Source organism: Heterodontus francisci, chromosome 27 (assembly GCF_036365525.1).
Source record: "Heterodontus francisci isolate sHetFra1 chromosome 27, sHetFra1.hap1, whole genome shotgun sequence".
In the NCBI taxonomy this organism is placed as follows: domain Eukaryota; kingdom Metazoa; phylum Chordata; class Chondrichthyes; order Heterodontiformes; family Heterodontidae; genus Heterodontus; species Heterodontus francisci.
This window is the reverse complement of record NC_090397.1, coordinates 56833784-56857564: the sequence shown is the minus strand read 5'-3', so window position 1 is coordinate 56857564 and position 23781 is coordinate 56833784. Positions and strand designations below refer to the sequence as shown.

Here is a 23781-nt window from a genome sequence, read left to right as displayed (position 1 = left end):
ACTGAGCTACTTAGGGAACTCGAGACAAACTCTTGAAAAGGCTGACCTCAGCCCCACGAGCCTAAAGAGGAAAGCTAAAATAAGGTCATGGGTTCTTGCTTCTGATCCTCACTTAGGCAGTCCTGCTACAGTGCCCCACACAGTCAAATAGCTCACCAACATACACACCTGAAGAATGGTCACAGGTGAGGTACTGGAGGGCTGTTATTCAGGGAAGCAGATCTCAAAATAGAGAGAGAAGGGTACAAGCTGCTGTCTTTAAACAGAGCCGTTTGCTTTAGCACATCCCTTGAATTGAATCTCGAGACAATGGCTTGGCATAGTATTAAAAAAGTTAAATATGTACAAATCTCTAACCTACAGCAACTGATTGGGACCTTGGATCTGAATATGTTTTTGTTTTAATTCTGAATCAGCAGAACTTGCTCAGAGCAGTATTGAAAATAAATTGTGCATTCACCACTGAAGAGGGTGCGATACCATGGTAGAGAATAGATCACAGTTTCAATGCAGCCATCTACAGTGGGGTCCAGCACTTCCTAGGCTGGCTTCCGAATAAAGCTTGCTCCATCGGGTCCCAGCACAGATATCAGCATTGTCTGCTGGACCACTCCTTACAAAACCAACTTTTCCCTGAATTGGGAAGGGAGGGGAGGACGAGTTCTGTGCTATCAGCCCATATTAAATTCACAGGACACGCACAATAGAGAAAATCCCACTCGTCCCATCAGTTTGAATTGATCAGAGGTGATTTTACATTAATTATTTGCCATTGCCTGCCGCCTTCCCCTTCCGAATGAAACCCATTAGGCCTTTCACTTCCTAATTTCATGCTCAGGCAATTCTTATTGCTGATAGGACAGACCGTCAAAGACACAACCTAATGGCCCAAATCATTGTGCTTCCTGCAGTACCTTACAACCAGACAGCTCAGTGAATCTAAAAATTCAAATAAAAGGCTCAACTTGGTTTGCATTGATACTGCTAATTTAAAAAGGGGCAGGATTAGAGGGTTGAAGAGAGCAGGACTATGTGCACCATTATTCCAGCAGTTCGAGGCATCAGTAGTGACTGTGTCCACAAAACATCAGCAACAAAAAAAACAAATTTGGTCGCTTTCTTCCACCCTCAGAAGCTCCAGACAATGATCCTTCTCCCCAAGCAGAAATATCATAATAATAAAAGCAAAATACTGCGGATGCTGGAAATCTGAAACAAAAACAAGAAATGCTGGATTCACTCAGCAGGTCTGGCAGCATCTGTGGAAAGAGAAGCAGAGTTAACGTTTCGGGTCAGTGACCCTTCTTCGGAACCGAAGAAGGGTCACTGACCCGAAACGTTAACTCTGCTTCTCTTTCCACAGATGCTGCCAGACCTGCTGAGTGAATCCAACATTTCTTGTTTTTGTTTCAGAAATATCATAATCCTGACAGGAATTAATGCTGCTCTTTCACAGCAAATACAGCAGCATTTTGCTGCCTTTCCCAATGCTTTGTAGATCATGAAACGTACACGCTCACTTCCATTCGTCAGTACAAAGAAGTTATTTTCTTCAAAACTTTGAGACAGAGAAAGCTTTTGTTTCAAAAAAGAAAAAAAAAGGTGCCTCTCAGTATTGAAGTAGCTGCACTACAGCCAGATACTCAGTGACCAGAGTGACGTCACAGTCACAGGGAGAAGTCACAAGGTTGGCTTCAGAGCTTCTGTTCCAGAGTCCTGCACTTCCTGGTCAGGTGACAGTATGAGAAAGGTCAAGGAGAAAGAACTGGGGGAGTACGAGTGAGGTGAGGGGCCAGATGCTGCATCAGTTCAGTTTCTGCACAAATTGAATACAAATATTGGGGAGTTATGTCTCCTGGCAACTGTTCCTTAGTCTCCAAAAATCCACAAAACGTTCACTCCAGACAAGCCCAGATTCACCCTCCTGTAAAAGGAAAATAAATAATTAAGATTAAATATACACTGGTCATGCAGACTGCATTCTAATTTTTTCCCAAAGGACATTTACCACCATTTGATGGTGAGGTGAGGAGGCCTTTAAAAAAATTTTTTTTTTTCAGTATCTGGAGAAAGACTTGACTCCAGGTTACAGTTACCCACCAGCTGGCTCAGGAACAGCTGCCCCCTTAGGTAAGGGACATAGTGCAGCACATAGGCTCCTGAAAACAGCTTTCAAAAGCAGCGTTGCTGGAACACATTGGGTTTCAAACTTTACTGCACAGGGAAATCTTGTCCTAATATTAACACACTGCTGGACACCCCCTGCCAATAAGGGCAAATGCCCAGGGACCCCCTGATGTATGAGGACACCCTGCCCCATCTTCTGTAGGATAGTGTCAAAAACCACTGCAGAAAATGTGTTTCATTAGTTCATCAGAAACACCAATAACATTAATTCAAAAAAAAAAGAGGAAGCTGAAGATATCGGGCACTCCCAAGATCCACTCACTGACACCTACCCCTGCCAGTTAGATAATCAATAATTTATGCTGTGGGAACCAACCGAGTTACATTGTGACTTTAGCTAGGCTGACACTTCAATACAGTCCTGAGGGAGTGCGGCACTGTAGGAGGTACTGTCTTTCAGGCGGTCTGCCAGCATCCTGGTCAATATGCCTCCCAGAACCATTACCAAAGGCCAAAAGTATCTGGTCACTCATCTCATTTGCTGTTTGTGAGAGCTTGCAGTGCACAAACTGGCCACTGCATCTGTGAAGTACTTAATCGGCTGAGAAACATTTTGAGAGAGAGGGTATAAAGGGCACAAATGAATATCAGTCTTATTACAGCTCTTTGCAGCTGCCAAATTATACAAAAGGGGCAAACTTAACTGTACAGAATACTTATTTAAACAGAATGACAGTTTTGCTTCTTCCTCCAATGATCTGATTTGCACAGAAGTATTTTATGGAAAGACAGGTTCCAAACCAATTAAACTGACACCAGAGCACCCCCTGGTGGTGAACTGGGTAAATGCACCTCAGTGTGGTACAGAGTCCCACACAAACAGGAAAATGCCAGGCTTTATCTCTGGCCTATGCTGAATGAGCTGATCTTAGCAGGTGACTCTGTAGTGCAAAACAGCCTGGGCTAGGGAGGTGAAACAATCCCCATTACTAATGACCACCCCCTCACCCTGCCATCCCCACCCAGCAGCCCCCCAACCTGGCAGGGCCATATGTATTAGTGTCAGGGGAGGACAGGTTCAGGTTTACCTGTGATGACTCCCTCCATTTGACTACCAAAAACAAATACTGCCCAGCTCTCACACAAAATAGCCACTCGATTGCGCTGCTAAAACCCATTGCACTATGCCCGAGAACATGGGAACAGAAGCCATTCAGCCCCTCAGGTCTGTTCCAACATTGTTAGATCATAGCGAACCTGTACCTAAACTCCATTTACCCATATCCCTCGATGTACTTAACAAAACCTACCGATTTCAGTCTTGAAAACTCCAACTGTCTCCCAACATCCCATGGCCTTTTGAGAGAATTTCAGATTTCCACTACCCTTTCTGTAAAGAAGTACTTCCTGATTTCACTCCTAAATGGTTTAGCTCTAATTTTAAGATTATGCCCCTTGTTTAGGATTCTGCCATCAGAAGTAATAGCTTCTGAGTATCTAACATGTGTAATCCTTTTATCATTTTAAACACCTCGATCAGATCACCTCAACCCTCTATACTCAAGGGAATACAAGCCAAGTTTATGCAAGCTGCCCTCATAATTTAACCTTTTTAGTCAGTTTCATTCTGAACCCTGAACAAAAATCAGAGCCTGCAGGAGGAAGAAATGTAAGAAAAATTGTGGGATTAAGTCCCAAGCAAATGACTCACACGCATTGAGGTACTGAGAAACAAGCATCTTCATTGGGTTTAAGAAAACCTTTAGTAAATTCAGTATTAAGGAGCACTGGACTATGTGGAAATGCAGTTTTGTATGTGGCTTTTATATCCAGCCCATCAACATGATGTACCCAGAGACCTCGAGTTTGAGGGGGGGGGGGGGGGGGGAGGTAAAAAAGAGAACAGGAACTTTCCATTGTGGAATCGCACTGATCCCAAGGCCACTGTCATGCACATCTCCCCCAGCATTGCTCGTGGAATTGCTGGGAGCTGGTCTTCAGTCTTTGGAGAGAACTTGGGTCAGGGGCTGAGGCAGTCAGATACACAGCTCTTTACTTTCCCCTTTCAGCGGGAGATCAGAAGTTTTAGTTGAGCTGATAGGCAAATTAGGAAGTCTGGATGGAGATTTTTATTTTTTGCTGGATTGCGAATGTACAAATTTGGAATGCGATGGGCAAGATAACAAATCAGCCCCAAAAATACAAATCTTTATGTGCTAATGATTTGAGGAGAAATCAAACAGCAGAGAGTTAGGAAAGTCTGAAAATAACCACGTACCCCAACATTCCCGACTCCTTCATTTTAATTATGTACAAAAACATCAGGATGATGTGGAACATGTTGCTCCTGTCCTGCAAAATGAAAGATTATTCTAAGTGGAACATAAAATCTAATTTGGTCAGACATTAAACTTAGACCGTGAACGTCCGCACAGTTGGATGTAAAAGATCCCATCACACAATTTCGAAGAGCAGCAGGGCAGTTCTTCCCAGGGTCCTGGCCAATATTTATCCCCCCCCAACCAATACCTAAAATGGATTATATCTGGCCATTATCACAATGCAGAGAAATGTGAAATGATTGATTTTGGTAGGAAGGACACGGAAGAATATAAAATAAAGGGTACAATTCTAAAGGTGGTGCAGGAGCAGAGGGACCTGGGTGTATATGTGCATATGTCATTGAAGGTGGCAGGACAGGTTGAGAGTGGTTAATAAAGCATACAGTATTAAGGGCATAGAGTACAAAAGCAAGGAAGTTTTGTTGAACTTGTATAAGACACTAGTTTGGCCTCAGCTGGAGTATTGCGTCCAGTTCTTTTTTTTATTCATTTGTGGGATATGGGCGTCCCTGGCTAGGCCAGCATTTATTGCCCATCCCCAATTGCTTGCTAGGCCATTTCAGAGGGCTTTTGTTTAATAAAAAAAAAAAGAGTCAACCATATTGCTGTGGGTCTGAATTAACATGTAGGCCAGATCAGGGAATGACGGCAGAAGTGAACCAGATGCATTTTTACAACAATCAACAATGGTTTCAGGGTCACCATTAGATTAGCTTTTTAATTCCCAGATTAATTGAATTCAAATTTCACCATCTGCCACGGTGGGATTCGTACCCATGTCCTCAGAGCAGTAGCCTGAATCTCTGGGTTACTAGTCCAGTGACATTACCAGTACGCCACCACCTCCCCCAGAGTTCTGGGCACCGCACTTAAGGAAAGAGGTGAGGGCATTGGAGAGAGTACAGAAAAGATTCACAAGAATGGTTCCAAGAATGAGGAATTTCAGTTATGCAGATAGATTGGGGAAAGTTAAGACTGTTTTCCTTGGAGAAGGCTGAGAGGTGATTTGATAGAGGTATTCAAAATTATGAGGGGTCTGGACAGAGTAGATGGACAGAAACTCGTGAAAGGATCGAGAATGACAGGGCACAGATTTAAAGTATTTGATGAGAAGCAAAAGTGACATGAGGAAAAACTGTGTCACACAGAGTGTGGTTAAGGTCTGGAATGCACTGCCTGAGAACGTGGTGGAGGCAGGTTCAATTGAAGCATTCAAAAGGGAATTAGACGGTCTCTCTTTCTAATCTTTGGTAACAGTTTCACTCCTCCAACAATCAGAAACAAACTGAGGCTGCACAGAGGTTTAAGGCTCAGGAGCAGCATGCTGCCAAGTTATGAAGATTGTGGGTTCAAGTCTTGTGCCACAACTTGAATACATAAGACAGGTCAACACTTCTGTGTAATACTGAGGGAGCTGTTAACCCAAGGCCTAGTCTGCCTGTACAGATGGATCTAAAAGATCTGATGGCACCAAGAGCAGCATGTTCTCCTGGTGTCCACCTCAACATTAATCAATCGTTCATTCACTGCACTGCTGCTTGTGCATACATTGACAGCCATGCTTCTCTAAAATAAAGGTTGTGAAGTGCTTGAAGACGTAAGGATGGGAAAGTTGCTATATAAATGCAAATCCTTGTTTCTTTCATTCATCACCTAGACAGGGTTCAAGAGAAGGAAGGAATTTTTTAAAAAATCAGGAGACACTTCTTTTGGGTACCTTTGGCAAACTGTATAGCTGCCCGTGGTAGATGAGCTGGTAGTGTGGGGGATTGATGTTGCTTTGGTGTATACAGAACAAATGTTCATTCGTGGTGTCTGCAAACAGAATTAGGAACCAGAGAAAAATTAGCCACAAGTGAACAGCCAGCTATGTCTTTTAATAACACAAGTTAAGGTACAATGGGGAAATATCGCTAATAGCTAACCACACAGTGGTTCAGATGAACTCATGCACACCTCAGAGTGTGAAAGTTGTGGATTCAAGCCCACTGTAGGGTACGAGCACATAATCCAGGCTGACTCCTCACTGCGGTATTGAGGGAGTGCCGCACTGTTGGAGGTGCCATCTTTTACATCAGACTTTGAATTAAAAGCTTTTCTATACGCTCAGGTGGATGTTAAAGATCCTTTTGCACCAAATCAAAACAGGGAGTTCTCCTGAAATCCTGGCTTATATTCCTCCCTTAAAAACAAACTGACTCACCATTCAACCCGGTGCTGTTTGTGGGATCTTACTGTGTGCAAAATGGCTGCTGCGGGTCTACATAGGAGCAGTTACAACAGCTGCACATTAGATGAACTTGCAGTTGCCGAACGGACTGTTTCAGCATCTATGTAATTTCTATGTAATTCCACGTAAAGGTGCAGTTGGAAACATCACAATTATTACCCAAAAGTGTAACCCGCAGTGTCGCTGATGTACAGGTACCAGCTACAGATAAATACGTACCTGGTTTATCTGGAGTTTGAATGAAATGTTGGGAGGTGAAAGTTTTCCCATCAGGGTATTTGGGGTGTGGAGGTAGCCTGGAGTCAAGGTAAGTGCAGAACATATGCATTATAATCTGAAACAAAGAAAGCAAAGGATGTATGAGAGGGTTGCACCATTGTCCCTACGCAGTGCAGAAAACATGCGCAAGTTAGACTAGGGCAGTAAAGCAGACACGGAGGGCAGCACAAGGTCCCCTCCAATAGCTGTGAGATTATCCAGCCAGGAGGGGAACTACAGACACCAGGAAGGTCTTGGGTTTTCAGTAGGGTCTGTGCTGAGTGATCAGTCCCATGATTAAGGAAGAGGAAATCAGTCAGGGGTGCAGCTGATTGTTCCTCAGTGACCCCCCAACTGGAAGTGCTCGTGTCAGATAGAATTATACAGTACAGAAGGTGGTCACTCGGCCTGTCACACTTGTGCCGGCTCTTTGAAAGAACTATCTGATTTTGTCAAACTTGCCATGCTTTTTCCACACAGTCCTGCAAATTATTCAAGTATTCGTCCAATTCCCTTTTGAAAATTATTCAATCTGCTTCCACCTGCCTTTCAGGCATTGCATCCCTGACCAAAGGCCACTCGCTGAGTAAACTTGTAAACTCCCCCCCACCACCGGGCTCTTTTCCCAATTATCTTAAATTTGTGTCCCTTGGTTACCAATCCAGTCAGTGGAAACAGTTTCTCCTTATTCACTCCTATCAAAACCCCTCAAGTTTGAACACCTCCATTAAATAAATTGGATAAGAATGCCAGCATGATTCTGGTAAATCTCCACCGCAGTGATGGAGTCATCAAATATCCACATCCTTCCAGTAGGATTCCACCAACAGTGAACAGGAGCAGGGACCCGTGCTGATATTGTTCGGTGGAAGCAGGGACATTGGGTAAATTTGAGGAAATAGACAGATTTTTAATTAGAAATGGTTGAAGGGTTATGGAGAACGGGCAGGAAAGTGGAGTTGAGGCCAAGATGAGATCAGCAGCCATGATCGTATTGAATGGCGGAGCAGGCTCGAGGGGCTGAATTGCCTACTCCTGCTCCGAGTTCTTATGTAAATTAAAAGAGCTAACTTAATTATCGCCTTTTTTGATTTACTATAATTTTATCAGTAAAGTCATCTTTAAAACAAACTTTAACTTCAGATGCGTAGAAGACAACTTTTTCAGATATTGATTCCTGTGACACAAAAATAGCACATTCAGAATAATTTAGCGTCTCAGCTATATTAGAAACAATAATGATTGCAACCATAAAACCTGTTCCTCGAACCAAAGGCATGATCTATAACCAGGGTGTGGCGATACCACTTGAACAAGTTTATTTAGAGCACAATGATGTTTCTCGTTAAAACAATCATTTAAGACCATAAAGTGCAGCATAATGAGTAGCTTTTTATCCCCACAATAAAAACACAGCTCTTACTTTTCTTGATTTAATTTTTTTAGGCTTTTCCATATTAATGCGATCCAACTGGAAAAGGTTGGGAACCACAAATGAGATATTATCCGGATCCGCAGGTTGCAGACCCCTGGCCTAACTGGTCTGCGCTAGAGTTTATGCTCCCTAAGAGCCTTTAAATAGCGTTCATAAGTATGCAGTCGGTGAGCCTCATTAAAAAGCATCCACAGTCTTACCTCATGCATTTTGCAAACTCCTCCAGTCTTATACCCATTTAGTCCTCTGACTCTGGCCCTCCCTTCACCCCAGCATTGGTAGCAGTGTCTTCAGATCCCTCAGCTCAATTCTCCAGCCTCCTTCCCTAAATTCCTACTCCTCTCCACTTCTCTTGCCACCTTTCCAATCAACCTTTGAGGCACCCCCTCCTAAACCCACCCACCATCGCTCAGTTCTATTTTCCCTATCGCTATTTGTAAAGAACCTCAAGATATTGAGGACACTATATAAATGTAAGACATTGCTACACTTGTATCTTATTATTGGGATGGCTCAGTAAATGGGATGATGTATATGAACTGGTGACTTCATTAAGTCATACCCTCTACCCATCCCACCCCCCACCAAAACAGCAGGTTTCCTATTTCAGTCATCAGAGGAAAGGCTAATCATTAGACAAGAGAGGGAAACTGTCAGATAAGGTGTCTGCTCTCGCTCAAGTGCACCCACTAGTTGCCCGGTTCTAGGAATTAACATACGCACATAGGGAGACTCAGTGATAAGATGTTAAACATGCACATGAAAAGCTTTGCACCCTTCTTGCTTTGCTACTCACTGCAGAATCGGTGGGAAGGTCTGTATCCCATTTCCTGGACTTGTACTCTCCTCCTCCGTTCCATCGGAAGGAGCTCATACAACCACCATGAGCAAGCTCTGCAACAAACCAAGCTAGTTAATAGGAACCCTGAATATCAATGGAGACGGATAGTAACTTATTAACCACCAATGTAGCATGGCTGGACGCTCCTTACGCATTTTGAACTCCTGCCCACACCAATTAGTTTTTTCCCACATTTGAGCTCAAGATAGGTGTTAGCACTGAGGAATGGAATATTTTCTACTGCATGCACCCAATGGTAGAAACAAGCATTCCCAGAGCAGCTACAACAGCCTGATGCATCATAAAACATCTTTTATTCTGTCCAATGGGTCTAAATTCCACCCCATCAACTGCATAATTGTGACATTTCCCACCCCAGCCATCCCATTGCTTCTCAGAGTTAGATGGTCAGTTTAATGCTGTGGATCCACATCTATAAAGGAGCTGAAGAGATCCCCAAACTCATTAATGGGCCCTTACATTGGGGTGGGGAAGAGAGAGATTAAAAGTAAATTTTCATCTTATTGGTTTGGCCTGCATTCAACACCACATCTCAGTCACATTAAGCCACTGCACTACCTCATCCACTTAAGACTCAGTCAAGGTTGATGATTATGATCTGATGTAGTCACTGGGATTTCAGTATTTCATGGTAGAAGCCTGAAATTTCATAATATGCCCACTTGAACGATGAAAAACAAATAAAATGGAAACATTCACCTTTGATCCTCTCCACTAGGTACTCTTGGTTTGAAGTGATGTCCAAATATTGGACAACTATGTTCAGTGTTGGAATCTGGGGAGCTCTGACCAACGCTGCTTGCCTTAGGCTACTGATACTGGTCTCTGTGAACAGACAAAGTGCAAATCTAGTCAACTGTTAAGAGTTTACTTAGGTCACTACACAATTACATTCACAAACCCAGAGCTCCTGTATCACTGCTGTAACATCAAGTGTGTCAGCGAGCAGTAAGATACAGCACACACCCAACAATCCCTACACCAAGTGCGTCAGAGAGCAGCAAGGCACCTTGCACGCTGCTACGAAGCTCTACACTTCAAGTACCCATTTTGATTATACTAAGAGTAGGGAAAGATGATAAAAAAGGAAAAGAAGAAGAGGCCCCACCAGCTTCCCTCTCCAGCGCAGATACACATACTTTACCCCGCTCCGTCCCAAACCATGATGCTGCATGGAGGCATTTATTGGTCCTGTTATACTTGATGCTGAAATATGTAGTTAAACACCATCAAAATTCTGGCAAATATGTGGAGTAATCTACACAGGAAGGTAATGTCTCCACCACCATCCTCCGCCCCCCGCCCCACCACCCTCAAAACCCACAGGGCACTGTGGACTATTTTAGCATCCCCTCCAACTGTCCTGGCCAGGATCAGCAAACTCAGCACAGACCGGGAATCAAACCTGGAATCTTCCAGTGTAGTGTGGTCTAACTGCTCACTGCTTAAAGATGGCTAACCAAGGGCATAGCTAAACCCTCCCTGGCTTTAAGTTCTTGTACAACATACATACCACCCACTTGCAGCTCGGGACACCCCAGTCTCCTTAGCTGTGTGTTCACACTGTCAATCTCTTTGACCAAACGATTCAAAATGGTCTCGTTGATCCACTACATATAGATAAGAAACAAGAGGACACAATCTTAGAGTCTGAGCCAAATCAGGAAAAAGCAAATCCTGTAGATTTTGTGCACAGTGTTGATCGAATGTGGAACAACTTGCCCCAGAAAGCCATTGGTGCAACGCTGAAAAGCGAGCATAGATATATACAAGATATGGAGAAAAGGCAGGGAACTGGGATCAAAGGGGGTCAAGCTGCCAAAGGCAACAAAATAGTACAGCGAACCCACCATTATCTGTGCACGTAGCCCTCTTCTATTGCTATACACAATTGCACAAAAAACTAATTTTCATCACCAGGAACCACTTGTAATGCTTCAGAGTGCAGGATTCAGGGAAGAAAGACTCCATATGAATTCACTGATTCTATTCAGAACACAAAAGTCCGAGTGTATCAGGCCTGTGTCCTCAGTACCTTGCTCTATGGCAGCGGGGCCTGGACGACGTATGTCAGCCAAGAGCGACGTCTCAATTCATTCCATCTTCGCTGCCTCAGGAGAATACTTGGCATCAGGGCGCAGGACCGTATCTCTAACACAGAAGTCCTCGAGGCGGCCAACACCCCCAGCTTATACACACTACCGAGTCAGCGGCACTTGAGATGGCTTGGCCATGTGAGCCGCATGGAAGATGGCAGGATCCCCAAAGACACATTGTACAGCGAGCTCGCCACTGGTATCAGACCCACCGGCCGTCCACGTCTCCGCTTTAAAGACATCTGCAAACGCGACATGAAATCCTGTGACATTGATCACAAGTCGTGGGAGTCAGTTGCCAGCGTTCGCCAGAGCTGGCGGACAGCCATAAAGACGGGGCTAAAGTGTGGCGAGTCGAAGAGACTTAGTAGTTGGCGGGAAAAAAGACAAGAGGCGCAAGGGGAGAGCCAACTGTGTAACAGCCCCGACAAACAAATTTCTCTGCAGCACCTGTGGAAGAGCCTGTCACTCTAGAATTGGCCTTTATAGCCACTCCAGGCGCTGCTTCACAAACCACTGACCACCCCCAGGCGCTTATCCATTGTCTCTCGAGATAAGGAGGCCAAAGATGATGATTCAGGTCTGAAATACCAGCCAGGAGCCCTGTACTTCTGATAAATTACTGCATGTATTGATGGATGTAGATGCAATTTAAATATTAGGTAGCTAATAAGGAAAATCTGGCAAATTACTACCTTTTGGATGAAATCATTGAGGGTAATGTTCCAAATAAAGAGAAGCAGAAATCAGAACTGTTAAAACATTGGGAACAGAGGACAGCAATCATCACACAGCGCACCCGACAGAGGGAATACTGAATCAGATCACAAGTTATTTCTTATAGCCTCTGCAGGAATCAGAGAGAGGTTGTAGAAGAACCTGACTACACTTCCCTCTGCTTTTGTTCCTTTTCCAGGCTGACTGTTCCCCAAGCCAACAATCTTTTAATTCCATTAGGAATGCAGCCTACTCAAGCATCAAGAAATGTATAAGTAGAGACATTCTAAATTCCCTCTTGGCTCTCAAAACAGGAGAAATAAATGGGAAGAGGAGCCTTTATCTGGAGTAGGAGGGGCCGAGATTGCCCCCCAGAAGAAGCACATGTACTGGAGACCCAGTTACAATCCCCACCACCACCACCTATGCTTATCATGGGCTTGCCTGCATTGGGCATATGGCACTAACCATTTCATGTCTAGGGCAATCAGAAAGGCGCTTGTAACTTATTAAGCCTGCCAGCTATTTCAGGCAAAGTTCTGACCCACTTAAAAGGCTCTGCTGATTTCAGGCAAAGCTGGTTCCTCAAGCAGTTTCAACCAGCTTCTCCAACCTGGTAAAACTGAAATTACTGTAGTGATGTGAATTCTGGGCACAACTGGCAACCAATAGGAGAGGCTGCTGCTACAGAGATTTTCTTTGTTTTATAAATATTAGCAGAAGCTGGCTACTTTGCTTTTCGGTTTCACCGCTGTGCACATCAGCAAATCTCATTAACACCCAGTCCCCGGTGGGGACTGTATTAGACTACTAGGGAATGCACTTGCTCACTCCCCCACCAAACTCATCACAGCATGCCTGAACTAGACTTCAAGAAGCAGCTCAATACAATGTTGGGAACATGATGGGGGACAGGATGAATTGGCCGAAACTAGATTGGGGATCCAGTCACTCTCTAAGGGCGAACAAACACTGTAGGTTCCCAAAGAATTTGAGTCACGGAGCAGCAGGGCTCTCTGAACAGTTACTTACATTCCTCAGGTTGGCTGTCCAGGAATCAAGAAGGTCCAACTGTTGTCGACTCATATTCAGCCTGATCCACACCTGTAAGGGACAAAGGGCAGCATTCAAGTCCATTACCCACTCTTCCTCATTGATTCCCTACTTCTCCTCTCCTTCCTGAAAGCACCCTGCTGGATGACAATTCCATAGCTCCCTCCAATGCTTAGGCCAAATGGCGATCCTGCCTGTACCTGTCAGGGGGCTGGGTGTCATTACAGCCAGGTCCCATCCCATGAGGTGCCCAGACAAGCACAGTCTCTAACGAGGGTTGCTGAGTAGCGATGAGGTGCATGAATACTATCCAGCTGTCTAAGTAGCCTGAGGCACAGACCCCAGTTGTTGCAGCCTTCTGCTACCCGTTAGCACAGATCAGAGATCTAATCTGGGGTGCCCCCTTTACCTGTATGGTTCAGCCATTTGCTATCTTAACCAGCTGGATGGAGAGCTATAAAACCCCACATTTAGCACATTACTCCATTCAGTGCCCTTGTATTTCACTTTCCATTCTCCTCTTACACACATGCCACCACTTCCAACAACACCTGAGAGGGTGGTGATGAGCTGTCTTCTTGAACTGCTGCAGTCTGTGTGAGGTAGGTACACCCACAGTGCTGTTAGGAAGGGAGTTCCAGGATTTTGACCCAGCGACAGTGAAGGAACGGCAATATAGTTCCAAGTTAGGATGGTGCGAGACTTGGAGGGGAACTTGCAGGTGGTGATGTTCCCATGTATCTGCTGCCCTTGCCCTTCTAGTTGTCAGAGGTCGCAGGTTTGGAAGGTGCTGTCTAAGGAGCCTTGGAGCATTGCTGTAGTGCATCGGGGCGGCGCAGTGGTTAGCATCGCAGCCTCACAGCTCCAGCGACCCGGGTTCAATTCTGGGTACTGCCTGTGTAGAGTTTGCAAGTTCTCCCTGTGTCTGCGTGGGTTTCCTCCGGGCGCTCCGGTTTCCTCCCACAGCCAAAGACTTGCTGGTTGATAGGTTAATTGGCCATTATAAATTGCCCCTAGTATAGGTAGGTGGTAGGGAAATATAGGGACAAGTGGGGATGTGGTAGGAATATGGGACTAGTGTAGGATTAGTATAAATGGGTGGTTGATGGTCGGCACAGACTCGGTGGGCCGAAGGGCCTGTTTCAGTGCTGTATCTCTAAACTAAACACCCCACCATTATTAAACAAGACTGAGATCGATAGATTTTTGTTAGGCAAGGGTATCAAGGGTTATGGAGCTAGGACAGGTAAATGGAGGCACAGATCAACCATGATCTAATTACATTGCGGAGAAGACTCAAAAGAGCTGAATGGCCTCCTCCTGCTCCTATGTTTGTATCTTGTAGCTAACTGATCAGCAAACAACTGATTCACTGGCAGAGCAGTGCATTCATATTTTACATATTTGGAACTGACCAATATGAAATAGGAATGGGGACAATGGCCTTTAAATGAATCTTGGTGGGGGAACGGCTGGGTGAGGGAGAGAGAGAATTGCTATCCCATTAATTCTAGAGGGAGCACTGTCCTGAATGCAAGTCCTCCTGTGTAACGTCAGCCACCAATTGCTTTAGTTAAACTGGGATCTCTAGGGAAGAAAACAGAAGCTCAATTTCCAAGCATTCTTTCTAACTGCTCAGGTCAAACGGCCTGTCTGCCCATTGTAATTTCTATGTAATATAAGAAGCGGCAATTAAAATACTGGACAGGCACCAAGAGCCAAAAGACTGACAACAGAGCACCAGCTCTGGAAGCATACTACAGACCTGACCTAAAAACAGACCAAGTACTTAATGCTCTCGGCATGCTGAAGAATGTGTCCCTGCAGTGTGACTGAACGGGTTTAATCTCCAAATTACACCATTCAGAACACACTGTGCCGTGTCACTGACCATATGCTGCTATTCATGGACCAGAATAACTGGCCTGAATGCCATCTACTTTGGGTGCAGCCACAGTGGCATTGGGAATGGAATCCAGTTATGAAAAAAATTATCAACTACTCCAGAATGCCCGAAGGTCACCGATAGAAGACCTTCCACCACGTCTCCCTCAAGTTAAATGCTAAGCATCTGGAAATTGTAACATACCTCTTCTGCGAGCAGCTTGGAGCCCAGATCAGTGTCATCCTTGTGGGCTGAGGGGGCCTGGGACCGGCTGGCGAGCTGATACTGAAACTTGCGCAATGACTGTGCATAGTCGCCTGTAGTACGACTGTAGTTCCAAAAGGACGTTGGACTGTTGCTGCTGGACGTACATTCAGGGTTTCCTGTGTGCACACACATCAAATAGAGACAAGGCATTCAGGAATTAAAAGAGAGAGCCAGACAGTCACTTTATTACCCGATCTCCCAAAACCTTCAATCTCCAACTATTGAAATCAGACCATTTTGAGTTGAGGTCCAGCACCACTTTCACAGTCTCGGCACTGCCTTCATTTTTAAAACATTACAACCTTAAATTGGCAGGTTGAATGAAAATGGCTGTACAAAGTTCAGAGTTCCTCTTCACTTCCTCGCTAACCTGATCAAACAAGTCTTTTCCCCTTCTTTCTCTCACCTTACAGGATTATGGGTGTCCTGATACATCGTTCAAGTGATTATTCATTACATGTGAGAGCGTCAGTAAGCTATTTAACCACAGCTAAGCTAGATGCTTAGTTCGACACAATTCCAGCAGATTCCTCATGATCCCGCTTCCCCAACTCCCAATCCAAGAAGTACCGAGACCAACTAAGTGCCATCACTTCTATCCTGGCAGAGAGGGGTCAACAGCACAGACCAGGGGCTCAGTTGCTCTCTGCTTAAGTGAGTTTATCCATTGGGGAAATGATCAAATGAGCTTTTGGCAACAATTCTGTTTACCAAATTACCATAGGCTATTCAGAAAAGTAAGACTCCAAATAACATTTGTCCTCTACTCCACACCTCAATACAATCTGCAAATAAAGCGCAAGACATTCTCAAAATGGAGCCTCCCCAGCTTTCTCCTTCCCTTTTAAAAATCTGTCATGCATTGGCTTTATTCAAATCAAGCCTTTCTCCAGTACCTTCATGAGAGAGCTTGGACATTGACTATTAACAGACCTCGCAACTGTTTGAAAAGGAGCAAAGAAAATAGATTGCAGCTGAGCCCAATCCTGTTTCCTGAACCTGAAGAGGCCATTTGGTCCATCATGTCTGTGCCGGTACTTTGAAAGGGTCATAGTCCCATTCCCCCTGCTCTTTCCCCATAGCCTTCTAAATGTTCTAATTGTTCTTGTTCACCCAATGTCCATGCATAGACATTGAGGTCACTAGATGGTTATCGAGAAGGGAAATCCCTTTGCCCTCCCATCCAAAATCCAGAAACATCAAGAAATGCAACCCTGTTCAAACTAGCCTGGTGAACTTAATACATACCAGGTCCTGTATCTGGGTCCCTCCATGTTCTGCACGGTTCAGATTATATCACAGCATGGTAACAGCTCAAAACTCAACTAACCCAGCTGACTGCGACCATGCTTCTCCTCTTCAGAGCGGAGGAAGTTCTCCAGCGATTTCATATCGGTCACGCACTCGTCTCGTGTGAGGGGCGCACTGTACACGGATGGGGCAGATCGGTAACGCGCTCTCAGGCTGGAGGACTCTGTACTCCCGACATTGTTACTGTACAAGCATGAATTCTGACCAGGACTGAAGGGAGAGCTCTAAAGCAAACAGGAAAGATTAAAGTCTCCAGCTGTTCTGCTAATGAAATTCCCTCATTTCTGGCCTGCAACATTGCAACCACTCAACCCCCCCCCCACCCCAACCCCAGTCACAGTCTTTGTTTGAAACACACCACGCTATGCACTCTTCCTCCCACCAACAACCTCCACCCCACATCCTCCATGTTGAAACCAAGACTATCACTACTCTAACATTCTTTCCCAGGGTTTTAAAGCCAAGGAACATGCTACAATCCCCCTGTCTACCCCTTCCTTCAACAATCAAGCTTCTTAATATCTCAGCTTGACGTCACCTAAACACATCTTGATTCACCTCCATGCAAATTAAGTTAGCCCCACTCCAGACTTCAGCACATAATCTAGGCTGACATTCCGAGTGCAGTACTGAGAGAGTGCTGCACTATCGGAGGTGCCATCTTGCGGATTAGATGTTAAATCAAGTCCCTGTCTGCCCTCTCAAGTGGGCATAGAAGACCTCATAGCACTATTGGACAATGAGCAATACTTATCCATGAAGCAATAACCAAAATAAATTATCCGGTCGTTATCACATTGCTGCTTGTGGGAGCTGCTGTGTACAGGACTGCCTACTGCATTACCTACATTAAAACAGTGATAAATCTTCAAAAAGTGATTAGCTGTAAATCACTTTGGGACGCCGAGGTCATGAAAGGCGCTATATAAATGCAAGATCTTTCCTTATCACCTGCCATGTTCTTCTCAACTTTGTGGGCCTGCACTGGAGGCCTGGATCCCCCACTTACACTCCTCAAAACAATTTCCATTTATTAATATGACCTTAGTATAAAACTGTAGAAACAAAACCACAGGAACATACAGTGCTAGAGGGAAAAAAAGTGCTGTCTTCAAAAAGCACTCTTTCTTATTCCTGTTGGTTTTATAAGCAGAAAACTTTTTTTTTAAAACTTTTTTTTAAATTGTCAGGTTTCATATCAGTTGAAAACAAAAATCCCTCCAATACACTGTTCCATGACTGAGAGACAGGCAGACAACTGAATTCAGTCAGGAGGGGCATACAGGGCTAGTGTGTGCCTGGAGCACACTTAAAACAAGGGCCAATGGATCGCAACCAGGAGCCCTGGCCACATGTCCCCTTGTTAACCCAGGACTCTCACTGATCACAGCAGCTTGAATGCCACACCAGACAAGGTCAGCAAATTTACACTGATCGGGAGTGCAGCCTGGGACCCCCATCCCAGTCTATACGGATACAAACTTACTGATTCAGTACGAAAAATTCTACCTAAGGCTGACGCCCTTTGAAAATGCTGGGAAACAGAAATCTCTGCAGCAGATGGTAGTGCAATTAATGGAATTGAAACAACAGGAAAAATGAGAATGGTGGGAAAATGACTGAAGGGAACATATGGCAGTGAAGGTCAGGGTAAAGGGACTGTCATTTTCACCTGCTGCCTGAACACAGCCAGCCTGACCTGAGACTGGAAAGAAAACACCTTTTGCAATAGCTTTGGTTGCAATCTCCTGCTGGTTCACAGACAACGCCAGGGATTTATAGAGATGCTTCATCTGTATTTCTCTCAGGTGGGGTGGATTGCTCCCAGGTCATCTGGTGAAAGTGAGCAGAATTCAGGAGGATGGGTGGAGTTCAAAGAGACAAGGCTTCCTCAGTGTCAGCCATGGCTCAGTCAGAAGGTTGTGGGTTCAAGTCCCACTCCAGGACTTGGGCACAAAAATCAAGGCATGCACTCCAACGCTATAGTGAGGGAGTGCTGCAGTTGGAGGTGTAGTCTTTCAAATGACATGTTAAACCAATGCCCCATCTATGATCTCAAGTGGTTTTAAAGGATCCCATCGCATCATCTGAAAAGGAGCAGGGGCGTTATCCCTGGTGCCCTGGCCAATATTTAATCCCTCAATCAACATGAATAAAAACAGGTTATCTGATCATCCTATGGCTGTTTGTGGGAGCTTGCTTTGCACTATTTGGCTGCCCTGTTTCCTACATTACAACAGTGACTATACTTCTAAAGTACTTCACTGGCAGTAAAAGTGCTTTGTGGTGCTATGAGGTCGTGAAACACGCTGCATAAATGCAGATCTTTCAGCAGAGGAGGGGAAACAAAAACAGTTACAATCCCATAACAGGGATGTTAGAGATACCAGTGAAAGTTTAATATTGCTGCCAATGCCAATGGTTAGAATCCACCCACTCCCATGTACCGTATTGAAGCTGCTGCTAGGCGAGTACATCACAGAGGATGGGAAGGATCCACTCCCCGGTGGCGAAGGAGTCTGCATGGTTGGGCTAAATCCTGTTATACAGCTGGGGCTGAACTTGGTGCAGGAGCCGAGCGGGCGTTGAGGACTGTAGGACAGGACGGTCTGTCCCTGGGTGATGCCTGGCGAGGAGCTCTTGGGGGTGGATGTGGTGGCCGGCTTCTGCTGCGGAGTCGTCAGTATTGCTGAGGACAGAAGAGCTTCAACAGGTTACTTATCGAGCATCAGGCTGCAATAAGTCTTTGCCTGGCCGGCCTTTCATCTTCCACTCTCTAAACTTGAGCTAATACAAAACTTTGCTGCCCATATCTTTACACCAAGTCCCGTTCACCCATCACCCTATGCTTGCTGACCTACACTGGCTCCAGTCTGGCAATGCCTCAATTTTAAAATTCTCATCCCTTTTTCAAATTTCTCTGTGGTCTTGCCTCTCGCTGTAACTTCCTACAACGCGTCAAAATTGCTGCACTCCTCCAACTCTGGCTTTTTACACAGCCCTGATTTTAATTGCTCCATCATTGGCAGCCATACCTTCAGTTGCCTGGCCTCAAACACTGGGATTTCCTCCCCACATCTCTACCTCCTCTAAGATGCTCCTTAAAACCTACCTCAGTTGCCCTAATATCTCCTTGTGCCAAATTTTGTTTGCTAATTGCTCCTATGATGCGTCTTAGGACGTTTTATTACATTAAAAGCACTATATAAATGAAAGTAGTTGTCTCCCTGTTGAGACTTTTCTCATCTCCATATTACGATCAATGTTGCTCTGAACTTTCCCCTTCCCAACCAACACGCTCTTCCTCTTCCCTGCACCCTCACTCATTCCCCTATCTCTTACTCTTAAAACAAACCAACACTGTAGCACCTCTTGAACCATCCCCCTCCCTCCCCTAGCATTAGTCTTCCTTTCCTCCTTGGTTTGATATTTGAAGCAGAGAATATAAAAGGAGATAATTTTTAGACTGGTACAAGACTTGGTGAGGTGGCAGTGTAGTATATAGTTTTGACCAGCTCATTACAGGATGGATATAAAAGCAGGAAAGCAATGGAGAAGGTGCAATGTAGATTCACGAGGTTGTCACCAGGGAAAAGAGGTTACAGTTAGAGATTTGAGAAGTGAGGGCTTAAATTCCAGTGGAATGACAGTTGAGGATTGAGCTGATAGATTATTTCAAGACAATGAAAGATCATTTGGATGAACCGTGCTTGGTTGCTTCTCCTGGGTTTAAACAGCAATGGGTTTAAACGATCAGAATATAGAATACACAGGAGTTGGGAGGGAAGGTGGTGAAGGTCACTACCTTCCCCCAGCACTGAGGTCAGCATTGCAGGTCTCTGCCCACTGAAACACGCAGTGAAGCAGGACATCGCTGCAGGACTGCTCACAGATCCCATTTTCTCAGTTGTCTTCTTTTAACAGTGAAGTATTCCATGGTCGCGAAGGCACTGCATAAACACGAGTTCTTTCTCTCCCCACACTGGGCCGCAGCTACACTCCAGCCTACCTGGGTTCATCATTCCCAGCAGGGTTTGCTGCTGTGGCGTCATCACCAAGTTGGCTGGGACCATGGCACTCCTGAAGTAACACCAGAAATCAAATAAAGCATTCAGGCAAAACAAGGTGACCAGGCCAAGCTCTGGAACAAAAAGAAATCAGAAAGTTATATAATATGCAACAGAAGAGACCAAACTAAATTCAGACAGTGCTTGTGTGAGATTCATGTTACAGTGCTGGTTCCTTAGATATTAAAACTCTGTTAAGCTGAAGTACACAGAACAGGAGAATCCAAATATGTTCAGTGTGGACAGGGATGCTCTCAGCCTCAGCTAGCCTCATGGAAAGAAGAATCTGAGAGCAGCGTAAGGGAAAAAGGTATCTGCACTCGGTGAGTTGGTAACCAGAGGTCACCTATTTAAGAGAGGTTAGAAACGGGTCTTTGGACTTGGAATATCTGTGCAGAAATGGTGGGGAACCACAACCCAGAATAACTTTTAAAAGGAAGTAAACAAATACTTGAAAATTAAGATTTTTTTAAAGAGTGGGGAATGAGACCATGTGGGTAGCTTTTTCAGAGAGCTGGTATAGGCACGAAGGGCCAAAAGGCTGCTTTCTGTGTTAAATTCCACAACTCGAAGAGACATACAACTGGCCTCAGCACAAAGACAAGGCTGAAGGGAAGGAATGAAACGAGACTGCAGCAGCAACCACCTGGGGCACTGGAAGGTTCTGTGGGATGTCCCAAGCATCCCAGAGAGCTGGCAGTGATACCAGCCTGCAATATGCAGGCAGCACCCCGTCTGCTCTGTCTTAATAACCTATGACCATGCTCTTCATCCAACAGCACCATCTCAGCGCAGCCACGCTCTCTCAACTAATAGGTGGGAAATGACACAATTGCTAGATAGGGTGGAGTTACTCACCGATATACCACAGGGGCCAGTAGCTGATGTTGTAGAATTTGCTCAACAACTTGCCTGTCCTGCAGAATTAGATTTTTAAAATGATAAACACATGCATCCTCACTCAAAAATAAAAACAAATTATATGATTAGCTGGAAATCAAATGTTTGAACTCAGTCAAGGGTTTACAATTAAAATGCTGAGGTCCCTCACCTATCCCATTAGCATGTACCTTTCTGATTCTTGATTTTGAATCGGTAACTCAGTGAAATAGCAGGCCCAGAGTAAGACTGACTGGCCTCCTCACCAGCTCAGTTACAGACACTGATCCAGATTCACAATGCTCCTTATTTCTCCTCCATTTCCTGCCAATGTTCTCTTCCCCAGCGTGGCCTGTCACTGATTGCCTTCGAAGCACCTCAACGACAGGTCATTTTTCCCACATTTGCCAACACAGTGAGAGTCAGCAGGTTGTTTGAGCACAATAGTGTCACGTCCTCAACACTAAATACCAACCACAAGCACCAAGGCGGGCCACTTTTCCCTGCCTTGACTCAGGGGAACCAAGGCTAATATTAACCCCAGAATGCTGCACCGGCCAAGATGGGCTAACTCGGCATCAAATGGGGAATCAAACCTGGGACCTAACTGGTCTGCATGGCTCAGCTACTCACTGGGTGCAAACCCTGCAACTGTTTCCACAAGAAGACAACCCTTGCTTTCTGCAACAGAGAAGATCAGGGGAGTTTTCCCCAGTGCCCTGGACCAATATTTATCCATTAACAACTTGTATTTATATAGCTCCTAAACATCCCCGGCACAGGAGCTTTATCAAATAAAATTTGATACCAAGGGGATATTAGGGCAGGTAACCAAAAACTTCATCAAAGAGGTAGGTTTTAAGGAGCGATTCAATGGGTAAAGAGAGAGGTAGAAAGGCAGAGAAGTATAAGATGAGAATTCCTGAGCTTTGGACCTTGGAAGCTGAAGGCATAGCCCCTAATTGTGCAGCAATTGAAATCAGGGATGCACAAGGGGTCAGAGTTGGAGGTGCATTACTAAAACAGATCTGCTGCTGTTTATGGGAGTTGGCTGTGTGCAAATTGGTTGTCGTGCTTCCCACATTACAACAGTGGCGACAGTTCAAAAGTACTTGGTTGGCTGCAAAGCGCTTTGGCCATTCCATGTCCATGAAAGGGGTCATAGAAATGCAAATTTTTTTTCCAACACAAGGCATAAAATTTTACTCAACAAATGAAACAAAATAGAACAAAAGGAAAACTACTGACATTTCCATATAGACCATCCCAGCGAGCCCTACGTTGAGCAAGCCCCAGACCAGCATCACCTTCCTGGCTTGTGCCTCTTTCCTCATCTGTATGGTGCGGTCAATGAGAACGGTACCAGGTACCCCATTTCCCACTGGGTTCATTTCTGTGGGCACAAATTAATAGTTTACAGTCACTTTGTTTTCAGTAAAGAATAAATTGGAGGCGTAATGTTTTCCATACGAAGATAAGCAGCGTGAAGGTGCATGGTAAGGTATGGGGTTTAAAGGTACAATCACGCTGAACAGGCTCATTGCTATTAATCAGAAACCTAATCCACTCCTGTTAGAACAGGCTGCATCCCAACCCCTTTCTAAGGGATCAGCTCGTCATCAATCCCAACTTAACTACACAGGGAGTGGAACACAGCCACTCTCCATTAGACCCTCAGGGTGGGAAAAAGAGCACAGAACAGGGCCACACTCCCTGTACACCCAATACCTCACAGCTGTGCACCGAATATCCCTACCCTGGGATCCCTGCTCTCGCCCCTCACCTCACCCTTCCATCCCCCTCTCCTCTCGAACCCCTCCTCTCCTCTCCTCTCCTCTCCTCTCCTCCCTCGCGTCTTCCGCTATCCCCGCTCCCCTCTTCTTCTTCCTCCTCCTCCTCCTTCCTCGGGCTTATTCATTCACTCATTCACTCACTCACCCACCGCTCTTCTGCCACCGGAAATAGAATGACATACTTCCGCTCACCAACGTCACATACCTGACGTCAGTCGAAACTTTTTGAACTGACGCGCGAAATGTTTAACACGTGACCTCAACACTGACTCTGGGACACGCCCACATGCCGCAGGACACACCTCGACCTCTCGTTGGGCTTCCCCCTGCACTGACTCTGGGATGTGCCCACTGACTGCCTCCCCCAGAAGCTGCCCACCCCCAAGTGCCTGGGACACCTCCCATAACTGACCCAAGGCCACAAACTCTGCCTTTCCCCTCCAACAATTGCCCGAGTTA

General features: G+C 45.2%; 2 protein-coding genes across 4 annotated transcripts in view; one reads left to right on the top strand and one right to left on the bottom strand.

Annotated features, from left to right (window-relative positions):
* LOC137385031 (carboxypeptidase A1-like) overlaps positions 1-23781 on the top strand; it is a 55078-nt gene that overhangs the window by 12128 nt on the left and 19169 nt on the right. The window lies entirely within an intron of this gene.
* Positions 1364-23501, bottom strand: tmem209 (transmembrane protein 209). Of its 3 annotated transcripts, none has more exons than XM_068059772.1 (15): positions 23468-23501; positions 22778-22922; positions 21509-21567; positions 20593-20724; positions 19031-19272; positions 16603-16807; positions 15210-15388; positions 13100-13171; positions 10768-10864; positions 9954-10079; positions 9189-9286; positions 6919-7033; positions 6187-6284; positions 4406-4479; positions 1364-1924 (listed from the first exon to the last, which is right to left on the bottom strand). In XM_068059772.1, exons 2-15 carry the CDS (start codon positions 22918-22920, stop codon positions 1870-1872), a joined length of 1695 nt encoding a protein of 564 aa, XP_067915873.1. In that variant the 5' UTR covers positions 22921-22922; positions 23468-23501; the 3' UTR covers positions 1364-1869. The 3 variants fall into 3 exon arrangements, with proteins under 3 accessions (XP_067915873.1, XP_067915874.1, XP_067915875.1); XM_068059773.1 differs by lacking the exon at positions 23468-23501 and adding an exon at positions 23318-23366; XM_068059774.1 differs by lacking the exons at positions 22778-22922; positions 23468-23501 and adding an exon at positions 21702-22697.

Coding starts and splice junctions, on each gene's coding strand:
- tmem209 (XM_068059772.1), bottom strand. CDS start 22,920: ATGAACCCAGTGGGAAATGGGGTACCTGGTACCGTTCTCATTGACCGC. Junction 20,725..21,508: donor CTGGCCCCTGTGGTATATCG/GTGAGTAACTCC, acceptor TTTTTGTTCCAG/AGCTTGGCCTGGTCACCTTG. Junction 10,865..13,099: donor GGACAGCCAACCTGAGGAAT/GTAAGTAACTGT, acceptor ATCTATATGTAG/TGGATCAACGAGACCATTTT.